Below are 12,203 nucleotides of genomic sequence, written 5' to 3'. Positions count from 1 at the left end.
AAAATATCAAAACAGTATTAATGCATTTGTAACTGCAGGTTAAATGCATTCCTGTCCTGCATTAAACAGTGTGTAAATGCATCTAAATGCGCCTTCTAATGCAGTTTCTGTGTTTTCTCTGTATTGCAAAGTTTAATTTTGTCAATACTGATTTAATTTGCTCGATAACAGCCCAAATGACTTATTATTCTAATTGACTGTTTCAATTTAAGAATTTAACTGAAAAGATGATGTACACTTTTAGAAAAAATGGCTTTATAAAGGTAAAAATGCCCATATTGTCACGAATCCTGTCCATGAACTTCCATCCACTTGCATGAGTCAAGTCAAGTCACAGTTGATCTTCCTGAGTCAAGTCAAGTCACAATTGATCTTCCTGAGTCAAGTCAACTCACAGCTGATCTTCCTGAGGCAAGTCTAGTCACAGTTGATCATCATGAGTCAAGTCACGTCACAGCTGATCTTCCTGAGTCTCGTCACGTCACTAGACTTTTTTTGTGAGGGCATTAATCAGCCGCTCAAATCACGTTTAATTTGTGAAGGTCCCCGCTCATCTCTCAGTCAGTTTATGGACTATGCTTTGTTGACTGTTGGTTCAACGTTCACTGTGGGTGTCGCGGAGGAACGCGATCCCGCACTCACTCGTGTAATGGCAGCCGCACTAGAGCACGCTCACAAAATGGCAGACTCAACAGCGCCCCTTTATGTCACAGCTGCCCATCATGAGTCAAGTCAAGTCACAATTGATCTTCCTGAGTCAAGTCAACTCACAGCTGATCTTCCTGAGGCAAGTCTAGTCACAGTTGATCATCATGAGTCAAGTCACGTCACAGCTGATCTGCCAGAGCCTCGTCACGTCACAGCTGATCTGCCAGAGCCTCGTCACGTCACAGCTGATCTGCCAGAGCCTCGTCATGTCACAACTGATCTCCCAGAGCCTCATCACGTCACAGCTGATCTCCCAGAGCCTCGTCACGTCACAGCTGATCTCCCAGAGCCTCGTCATGTCACAACTGATCTCCCAGAGCCTCGTCACAAGTCAAGTCTCAGCTGATCTGCCAGAGCCTCGTCACATCTCAGCTGATCTCCCAGAGCCTCGTCACGTCACAGCTGATCTCCCAGAGCCTCGTCATGTCACAACTGATCTCCCAGAGCCTCGTCACGTCTCAGCTGTTTGTCCAGAGTCTCATCACATCTCAGGTGATCTTCTAGAGTCTCGCCATGTCACAGCTGATCTTCTAGAGTCTTGTCACGTCTCAGCTGTTCATCCAGAGTCACGTCACGTTTCAGCTGATCATCCAGAGTCCCGTCACGTCTCAGCTGATCATCCAGAGTCACATCACATCACAGCAGATCATCCAGAGTCACGTCACACCACAGCAGACCATCCAGAGTCATGTCACGTCCTGTCTGTTGCACCCTGATTATCAAGGTCAGTCCTTTGGTATTCCAGTCTGGTATCCAGTGTGAGGGATGCACCGCTGGTGTCTGCACGCGCAGCTGGTATCCCCAAACCCACTCACTCTAGCCCTCCTGTTCCTGAAATGATTCCCCTGTCTGAAGCGCTTCCCATGATGGGGATCGCTTTTTGGTGTGTTTGGGCTGCGTACACTACCACAGAACCTCCGGAGATGGCGGTGCTCGCTCCAGATCCTCCAGAGGTGGCGGCTGAGGCTGCAGAACCTCCCGAGGCGGCGGCGCTCGCTTCAGCTCCTGGCATGGTGGTGGCGCCCAACAATACACTTTCAGCCTGTCATGTGTCACGGCTATGGAGGCCGTCTATGAACTCCCTATCTGTCCTGTCACGGCTATGGAGGCCATCTATGAACTCCCTGCCTGTCCTGTCATGGCTATGGAGGCCGTCTGTGAACTTATTTCCTGTCCTGTAACGGCTATGGAGGCCGTTAGTGAATCCCCTGCCTGCCTTGTTAGGGCTATGGAGGCCAATTATAGACTTTTGTCCTGTCCCGATCCAGCCGAGGAGGCTGGTTGTGAACACTCTGTCTTGCCAGTCCCAGTCAATGAATCTAAATATGAACTCTCTACCCGTGTTGTCTCCACAAACATCTCTGTTGAATCATCCGTCTTGCCTATCCCGGTCAGTGAGTCAAATTATAAGCTGTCACCTTGCTCATTCTCTCCAAGTGTGTCAACTGTTGAACCGTCTGTCGGTCTAGTCAGTCCAGTTTCCATCAATGCTCATGATTCTGAATTGTGTGTCAATGTGTCTGATGATGATGTTCCTGTCTGTCCAGTTTCCGACAATTACCCCGAGTGTGAACTGTTAGTCCATCCAGTTTCAGATTTTGCTAATGAAATGTCTATTAGTTCAGTTTCAGTCCGTGAGCTTAATGTTGAATCATTTGTCTGTTTAGTCTTGCCTAGTGTGTCTGGTTTCAAAGTGTCTGTTCTGCCGGATTCAATCCGTGAGTCGAATTACGAACCATCAGTATGTCCTATTTCCCCACGTCTCAGAGCTTGAACTGTCTGTGACGTCCAGGTAACCTGCCTCTGAACACTCGATCCCAACTGTCATTAGATCAGATCTGAACACTCGATCCCAACTGTCATGAGATCAGATGCACCCCACCTTTACCCCGGTGGCCCTGTCACAGCCCAAAGATCCACCTTTGATCTCTTAACTCTGTCTATGATGAGCCCAGAAACCACAAAAACACTCCATGTCTGTCCCATTACCCCTGTCATTTCCCAAGAGACCACTAATAAACTGTCTACCTATCCTGTTTCAGGCAAGAAGTCAAGTTTTGAGCCATATGTCAGCCCTGTTTCAACCAATGAGACAATGAGACAATGAGATTTTGAATGGTCTGCCTGTCCAGTCAACTGTTGAACCGTCTGTCTGTCTAGTCAGTCCAGTTCACATCAATGCTCATGATTCTGAATTGTGTGTCAATGTGTCTGATGATGATGTTTCTGTCTGTCCAGTTTCCACCAATGACCCCGAGTGTGAACTGTTAGTCCATCCAGTTTCAGATTTTGCTAATGAAATGTCTATTAGTTCAGTCTGGTGGTCTTCTGCTCCATCTGCTCTGGCCTGGTGGTCGTCTGCTCCACCGTGGTGGTCTTCTGCTCTGTCTGCTCTGGCCTGGTGGTCTTCTGCTCCTCCGTGGTGGTCTTCTGCTCTGTCTGCTCTGGCCTGGTGGTCTTCTGCTCCTCCATGGTGGTCTTCTGCTCTGTCTGCTCTGGCCTGGTGGTCTTCTGCTCTGGCCTGGTGGTCTTCTGCTCCGTCTGCGCCAGCCTGGTGGTCTTAAATGACTTATTATTCTAATTGACTGATTCAGTTTAAGAATTTGACTGAAAAGATGATGCACACTTTTAGAAAGAAATGGCCTTATAAAGGTAAAAATGCCCATAAAAAGTAAAAATCAATTTAAACTTATTGGAAAGGATTATTTCTATCCTGCTGTGAACTGATCACCACATAGAATATGCAGAATATCAAAAACTTTAGGAGTAAGCTGTCCACGGTAGTCCTTAAGATATCAGCACAATAACACAGCAATAACTCAGCAAAATATTGTCTAACTATCATTATCGATAATATATATATATATATTTGTCAATATCGCACACCCCTAATATATTTAAAGTTGTGTTTAGAAAAAAAATAAACATGAAAAGTGCCCTTTTTTCCACTTGAGCCCCTGCCCCTCAAAATGTCTGTGCACATCACTGATGAGGTTGGACATGGTTTAGAGTCAAAAACAAATGCATATTACCGTATTGTCCCGAATATAAGACAATGTTTTTTTCTTGGAAATATACCTGTTTTTTTTTTTTAATGGTATATCAAAAAGTGTATATTTTTTAAGTGTGATTGTTGGTACATTTTACCAGTTTTTACCATACTTTCAAAACAAAAATGAAAATAGGAAAAATATGCAATATGAAAATAATTGAAGACAAAATGTGTTTTACTGAGAAAAACAAGATTTGGTTTTTAAAAAGCCTTTTTCCAAAAGGTACATCTGGAAAAAGGGGGATCGTCTTATAATCAGGGTCGTCTTATATTCGGGCCAATACGGTATGTGGTGAATTATTGACTGTTGAGAGTATGCAACTCTTTAACTTTCACATTTTCAAACAATAATTTGCATTCAAAAAATAAATAAAGCCATTAATAGTTTCCCAAAACACTAAATCTGCTTCTTTGGTCACACCTTCTCCATAGACCTCCACCTCACACAGAGTAAGAATCCTTGAATCTCCAGGAATGAACAGACTCACATATCGACCATCCATATTGTTACATGTGTAGGTGGAGGAAACACCAGCTGGAATACTGGAAATTACAGCACATCTAAAGAGAGACGGAGAAACATCATTTAGACTTCTAGTCTTTCATCATACATGTTTTCAGGGATTTTCATGGATATTAAGCAACGGAAAGAGGGTCTCACATGGGATTGTTGTTGCCGTTGTTCTCCAAAGAGTTTCCGATGCGAATCTCTGCTCCATCTATTTTTTCTGGACAGCAGTCTAGTCTGTTTGTGATGACAACTCTACTTACTCTGTACACAGAACTCAGATCCACTCTCCACCATGGGTTAGTCTGATTATCGGTTGAGGAACACGATGAAGATGGTTTTTTGAAACCTGGATTGAAATCAATGGCTTGTTGACCAAGCCAGGTGCCAATGGTTGATGACTGTGTGATGGTTCTTCCTGTTGCCAAATTACCTGTAAGATGTCATAGTGTTGAGAAATGGTTTTAGTCAGCTTATTTTATACTCTTTGAACGTGTTTGAGGTGGTTTTCATCAATCTAGGAATGCATTGCTGTCAGATCTGTCTGAACTGGTCGAGTCTTCACAAAGTCCTTTTCAGGGAATATCTTTTCACTCGGCGACCATATGTAGCGCCTCTGAGCAGCTATTTCAGGCATTCATGACCAAGTCCTGTCTACCTGAATGGGTAAATTATGAAATTGCAAAGACTGCTGGCCATACTAGCATTTAAAGGGGTCATATGATGCTATTTTCAAATTTAATTATTTTGTGTATTGGGTGTAATAGAATAGGTTAGTATGCTTTAATGTTCAAAAATATATTATTTTTTTCACAAACTGGTCATTATTGTAGCTCCTCTATGCCCAGTCTTCCTAAAACGTGTTGATTTCTACAAAGCCCCTCCTTTGAAAAGCTCAGGGTGCTCTGATTGGTCAGCTGACTCAGCGCGTTGTGATTGGTCAAACATCTCAAGTGTGTGTCAGAAATGTAACTCCCCTTATCATAACTGCCAGCTTCAGCTTCCAAAGCTATTAAAAGAACAGTTAATAATGTTGTCAGTTTTACCATCAGTTCGAGCCTGAGTCAGATTCCGAAAAAAGCCGATCGGTTGGAACCAACTGTGAGCTGAACATATCAGAGTGCTAAGCTGCACATGACGCTGCCAGTGTGAAAGCACAACAGGCACTTGCTGCTTCAGCTCTGCTTTAGCATCCAGTGTGAAATGGAACATAGTGCATCTATGTCTGTCGTCGTTATACCCGCCAGTTATAAGCGGAAAACAGGACACTGTTTGTAAATATAATTCCATCTCTGCACTTGTGATTGTAAGAACTGCAAACAATATGCGTTACTCTACACTTCGCCAAACTCTGCATTTGAACAGTCAAAAGAAAATAATTAAACATACTTAAAGGGTTAGTTCACCGAAAACTGAAAATTCCGTCATTAATGTCGTTCCAAACCTGTAAGACCTTCATTCATCTTCAGAACACAAATTAAGATATCTTTGATGAAATCCGAGAGCTTTCTGACCCTCCCATAGACAGCAATGTGACTGAAACGTTCCCAGGACCAGAAACGTAATAAGGACATCGTTAAAATAGTCAATAGGGCCTTTCGCACCGCTTTAGTTCCAGAACTAAATGTACAGTACTAAAGTACTGGGACGATTTTGCAAGGACTATTTCCCAGTACCATTTGAAGGGTTGCATTCGCACCGAGAGTATGTACTAAGAAGTGACGTAAGCCGGTCGACAGCGTCGTCATTTGTGCTCGGCGTTCAACAACAGAAACAAAGAAGAACAACATTAACAACAGGAGGATGGAGGACGCTGTGATCGGAGCTGTGTTTTTGTTGTGTCTCGCGGGTTTCACAATAATGGACATGGAAAGTCGTTGTGTTGGTTAGACCCTGCTCCGGAGTAGGAGCTAATTTGGTTCTCGAAAAAGGCAGTCCGGCGAAAACGCCAAAAAGTGGGTAGTTCCACAATTAGTTCTGGTACTATGAAAAGGTTCCCGCGGTGCGAAAGGCCCTATTGTGACATCAGTGGTTCAACCATAATTTTATAAAGCAACGAGAATGCTTTTTATGAGTGAATAAAATAAAAATGACTTTATTCAACAATTCTTCTCTCAGATTTCATTGAAATATCTTAATTTGTGTTCCGAAGATGAACACAGGTCTTGCGTGTTTGGAACGACATGAGGGTGAGTAATTATTGACAGGATTTTAATTTTTGGGTGAACTATCCCTTTAAGGGCTCTGATTCAGAAGCACCAGATTGTCCTATCAACGTCAGAATTACGAGATGGCCTTGTACTCTCGCAGGTTCAGGAAACTGTCCTTTGTAAAATGCGCTACACACACTTGAACATTTGAACATTTGGGTTGTCACTGATTCTTTAGACTTGGGACAAAACATGTCCAGCAATTGTAAGTGCTATTAGGTTTAAAAATTAAAATATTTCAAATTGTAAATGTTATGAGGGATTAATAATATAATGTATTTAACAGAATTATCCCCTTCAGTTTAATTTATTATTATTATATCAAGTCTATGACACTCAATGTCTTCTCACTACATCTAAAACAGTGTGTCCGCAGAGAAGGATTCAATTATTCATATGATAAAAAATGCATATATATTTTTTAATCATGAAAAAGAGCTTGTTTTATCAAATGCAACCCTTAATAATATATCATATCAAAACAAGGTTGTTATTCAATGACACACGTGTGATTGTGAAGTGTGAAGGTTTCAAAGTTGTGTCCCCATTTTTGTCAACACCGTCAGACATTCATAAAAATGTAATAAAATCAGTGAATATCAGGGGCAGCTGTTACTCTAAAGGACCCCTTGCCACATTCCACCTCTGCAGAGTACATCAGTGTCAGACAGGCTCTGGTCAGTTTTATAGTTTTAGAATATTTTAAATCCTAATGTTAGTATTTCCTGTGTCACATGCATGATATGTCAACACCATCTTCCAGTTTCTGAGGAAATTATTTGAAATGTTTAGATCATTGTATTCTCCTGACGCAGGTTCTGTTAGCTACTACATGAACTCCATTTGTTTTGTGAAAGAAATGCCAAATTAGTCACCACCATAAGATTTTCTGTCTGACGGTGGTGACGGGCCAGTGACAGAGTTCACATTCACCATGAAGTCATCATATTTTTGTGGTTTTCAAGTCATTTTTAATTATACTAAATTGACAATAGTGTTTATTTTTTTATAATAATGTATAAATACTAAATATGTGACCTGACAGCATATATTGCTTTTGTGGATTGATAGTCATCACTTCTAGCAGAGTTAGGGTTGAGCGAACATAAGGCTGAGGGAACAAATGACACTGCATAAAACATATCTATACATAATACAGACCATTTGTATTCTGATCGTATAATGTTTGGATAATTTGTTAAAATGTTTAAAAGTAAATATTAAGATCCTGGTGAAATTGAAATTAGATACAATGTAAATGGATAGAGGTAACAACAAATTGTTTTATTTCTTCAATTAACAGTTTTTAAAAGTTACCTTGATACCATAGCAGATCCACAGCAGACATACTGTTCTGAGATGAGAGAAAATAGATAATTTGTGTTCCAATCTATCAAAACACTTAAATGTTGCTCTTGAATAAAATCTTTATAATCAATAACATTCTCACTGTTTGCTGTGTTTGTTTTAATACAGTAATTGATTGATTCAGTTTATTTGATAGTTAAAATGACTACAAATTCAGGTTTTTATCACCCCTGTCAGATGTGTCAACTCTGTCAGGTCTGTCACCTCCATCAGATGAGTATTTTGATGATATTTTATTATGATATTTTATATTTGTTGAGGAATTGTTGGTTAAGTTGTGTTGGTTAGACCCTGCTCCGGAGTAGGAGCTAATTTGGTTCTCGAAAAAGGCAGTCCGGCGAAAACGCCAAAAAGTGGGTAGTTCCACAATTAGTTCTGGTACTATGAAAAGGTTCCCGCGGTGCGAAAGGCCCTATTGTGACATCAGTGGTTCAACCATAATTTTATAAAGCAACGAGAATGCTTTTTATGAGTGAATAAAATAAAAATGACTTTATTCAACAATTCTTCTCTCAGATTTCATTGAAATATCTTAATTTGTGTTCCGAAGATGAACACAGGTCTTGCGTGTTTGGAACGACATGAGGGTGAGTAATTATTGACAGGATTTTAATTTTTGGGTGAACTATCCCTTTAAGGGCTCTGATTCAGAAGCACCAGATTGTCCTATCAACGTCAGAATTACGAGATGGCCTTGTACTCTCGCAGGTTCAGGAAACTGTCCTTTGTAAAATGCGCTACACACACTTGAACATTTGAACATTTGGGTTGTCACTGATTCTTTAGACTTGGGACAAAACATGTCCAGCAATTGTAAGTGCTATTAGGTTTAAAAATTAAAATATTTCAAATTGTAAATGTTATGAGGGATTAATAATATAATGTATTTAACAGAATTATCCCCTTCAGTTTAATTTATTATTATTATATCAAGTCTATGACACTCAATGTCTTCTCACTACATCTAAAACAGTGTGTCCGCAGAGAAGGATTCAATTATTCATATGATAAAAAATGCATATATATTTTTTAATCATGAAAAAGAGCTTGTTTTATCAAATGCAACCCTTAATAATATATCATATCAAAACAAGGTTGTTATTCAATGACACACGTGTGATTGTGAAGTGTGAAGGTTTCAAAGTTGTGTCCCCATTTTTGTCAACACCGTCAGACATTCATAAAAATGTAATAAAATCAGTGAATATCAGGGGCAGCTGTTACTCTAAAGGACCCCTTGCCACATTCCACCTCTGCAGAGTACATCAGTGTCAGACAGGCTCTGGTCAGTTTTATAGTTTTAGAATATTTTAAATCCTAATGTTAGTATTTCCTGTGTCACATGCATGATATGTCAACACCATCTTCCAGTTTCTGAGGAAATTATTTGAAATGTTTAGATCATTTTATTCTCCTGACGCAGGTTCTGTTAGCTACTACATGAACTCCATTTGTTTTGTGAAAGAAATGCCAAATTAGTCACCACCATAAGATTTTCTGTCTGACGGTGGTGACGGGCCAGTGACAGAGTTCACATTCACCATGAAGTCATCATATTTTTGTGGTTTTCAAGTCATTTTTAATTATACTAAATTGACAATAGTGTTTATTTTTTTATAATAATGTATAAATACTAAATATGTGACCTGACAGCATATATTGCTTTTGTGGATTGATAGTCATCACTTCTAGCAGAGTTAGGGTTGAGCGAACATAAGGCTGAGGGAACAAATGACACTGCATAAAACATATCTATACATAATACAGACCATTTGTATTCTGATCGTATAATGTTTGGATAATTTGTTAAAATGTTTAAAAGTAAATATTAAGATCCTGGTGAAATTGAAATTAGATACAATGTAAATGGATAGAGGTAACAACAAATTGTTTTATTTCTTCAATTAACAGTTTTTAAAAGTTACCTTGATACCATAGCAGATCCACAGCAGACATACTGTTCTGAGATGAGAGAAAATAGATAATTTGTGTTCCAATCTATCAAAACACTTAAATGTGACTCTTGAATAAAAGCTTTATAATCAATAACATTCTCACTGTTTGCTGTGTTTGTTTTAATACAGTAATTGATTGATTCAGTTTATTTGATAGTTAAAATGACTACAAATTCAGGTTTTTATCACCCCTGTCAGATGTGTCAACTCTGTCAGGTCTGTCACCTCCATCAGATGAGTATTTTGATGATATTTTATTATGATATTTTATATTTGTTGAGGAATTGTTGGTTAAATGTGAAAATGTAATCTGTCTGCAAGTCTCGGCCTCAGACATCCCTTGGCAATTTTGCATCCCCAATATCTTGAGATCATGTTGACAGAGTTTGGTGGCAATCTGTTGGAAATCCTCAGTGGAGTATTGCAAATTCCACAGCATGCACTTTTCACAAAACCTTAAATAGCCGACTTCCTGTTGGGTGGAGCACTGACTGTCAGCACAAAAGTTGTTTGGCCTGATGAGAACTATATGTGTATGAATTTTGATGACCGTAGCTCAAACGGTGTGCGCTCAGAGCCTCTCAAAAGTTGTGCCACACAACTTAACGTTCCACCTGTAAACAGAAATGCCGTGGCGCCTGTTTTGTCCCCCTTCTCTAAAGTGTAAGATAACAAATTTGAAATCGGTTTAATCAGGTGAACTTCGTATTTTCAGATCCGAGTCCTATCAAAACCTGAATGAATTAATAGTAATTAATTCCCTAAAATAAAATAAAATAATCAAGTCATTACATCACAATAACATAACGTCCCTCCATCCCACGACACGAGTAGCTGTAGGTAGCTCCTGCTGGAATAGAAGGAACTGCAGCACATCTAGTGAAAGACAAAAGAGTGAGTTGCTTCTGTGTTTTTGTTGCTCATTATTGGTATGACTCTTCTTATGTATTTTCATCTCTTATCCCTAAATGTATTTTATATGCAATATCGTTAGTATAATACATGATGTTTTGAACTTTTTTTCTTTTGCAGCTAAGCTAATGAAGTATTATTATTACACATACAAAATAGAGTTGTGTTGTTTGTATCCCTCTTGCCTGTGTGATGCTTCAGAGAGAAACTTTTGTTGAATTTTGTAATGTTACAAACGGTCTCGTGACCAAGGCAACCACCTTTAGCCTTTAGCACTTGACCTATATCCCAGATAGCACATGTACGTCTGAAAGATGTCTGTTAAAAATCGCTTGATATACATCTGCTGTGTACAAACAGCTGAGAGATGTCTGTAAGATGTCAGTTATACACACATACATTCTAAATCATAAATATCTTAAAGGCATCTAATAAACGTCTATTTGACATCTGATAGGAAACTTCCTATAGACATATTGCAGATGAGCAAACATTCTAATAAAAACGTCTTGCAGATGTTAATGCAAATGTCAAATAAACGTCTCTGTGATGTATATGTGTTATCAGTGATATGTTTTCCTCAGTGTGTGATCTGTACATTATTAAATTTTAATGTAATACAACGCAGGGAATGTGTTAATAATTTAATAATAATTATTTATGCATTTGGCAGATGCTTTTATCCAAAGTGACTTACAGTGCATTCAGGCTAGACATTTTTTTACCAGTATGTGTGTTCCCTGGGAATCAAACCCCCGACCTTTTGCGCTGCTAACGCAATGCTCTACCACTAAACCAGAGGAACATATGGTAACATAGGTATTGTAGGTGAATTACTGAAGGTTTGGTCTCGTCCTCTGAGTGCTGCCATTTTGAAAAGCGAATAATGTCAACCAGCTGATCTTTATCACGTTTAATCAGTTATGCAAACCAGTGTTTCTACAGATAATTGTCACAGCAAAAGAAACAATCATTTACCCAAGTTCACAGTCTGTATCAAATATGTGATCAATGTGATAAAATAAAATGACTGTATACCACAAAATAACAACACGAATGTCTTTGTATTGGGTTGTCCTCGTGCGCTGGATGCAAAACAATAAACATACAGCACGACCAATGAACACATTACTCTTATGATCCATTTCTTTTTAGTTAAAAACACATCCTAAATGTAGTCCGATTCAGGAACAAATTACCCTTATGAGCAGAGTGACAGGTTTGAATCGATATCTGACTCACTTAACAGCAAGTTTACAATATTATTTTTAGTGAAGTATGTATAAAATTGAGAAATAAAAGTTTTGGATTATTTATATGAAAATGCATTGTTATGTTTCTTGAGGATTTGTTGATTTTGAATTCCTTTAGGCAATTCCAGTGAACTCTTGCTGCTTTCTGTAGATATTTGATTTTGTTTTGTGGTCTTATACCAATATTAACATAGTCTTAACACCTGCAAATAATGAATATATGTAATAAAAAAAAAT

The 12,203-nt window shown here is 39.0% G+C and overlaps 1 protein-coding gene across 1 annotated transcript in view; it reads right to left on the bottom strand.

Moving 5' to 3' along the window:
• Nucleotides 1–12,203, bottom strand: part of LOC107691402 (fucolectin-5-like) — a 17,840-nt gene that overhangs the window by 3,307 nt on the left and 2,330 nt on the right. Inside the window, exons 4-5 of the mRNA XM_016489975.1 lie at nt 4,422–4,701; nt 4,182–4,321 (exon numbers count right to left, since the gene is read on the bottom strand). Of these exons, the coding sequence (XP_016345461.1) occupies nt 4,182–4,321; nt 4,422–4,701 (420 nt within the window). The remainder of the gene's footprint in view (nt 1–4,181; nt 4,322–4,421; nt 4,702–12,203) is intronic.

Source organism: Sinocyclocheilus anshuiensis, unplaced genomic scaffold (assembly GCF_001515605.1).
Source record: "Sinocyclocheilus anshuiensis isolate Anshui unplaced genomic scaffold, SAMN03320099.WGS_v1.1 scaffold650, whole genome shotgun sequence".
NCBI classification, from domain to species: domain Eukaryota; kingdom Metazoa; phylum Chordata; class Actinopteri; order Cypriniformes; family Cyprinidae; genus Sinocyclocheilus; species Sinocyclocheilus anshuiensis.
Note: the sequence above shows the minus strand (reverse complement) of the source record. Positions and strands in the feature narration are given on the sequence as shown.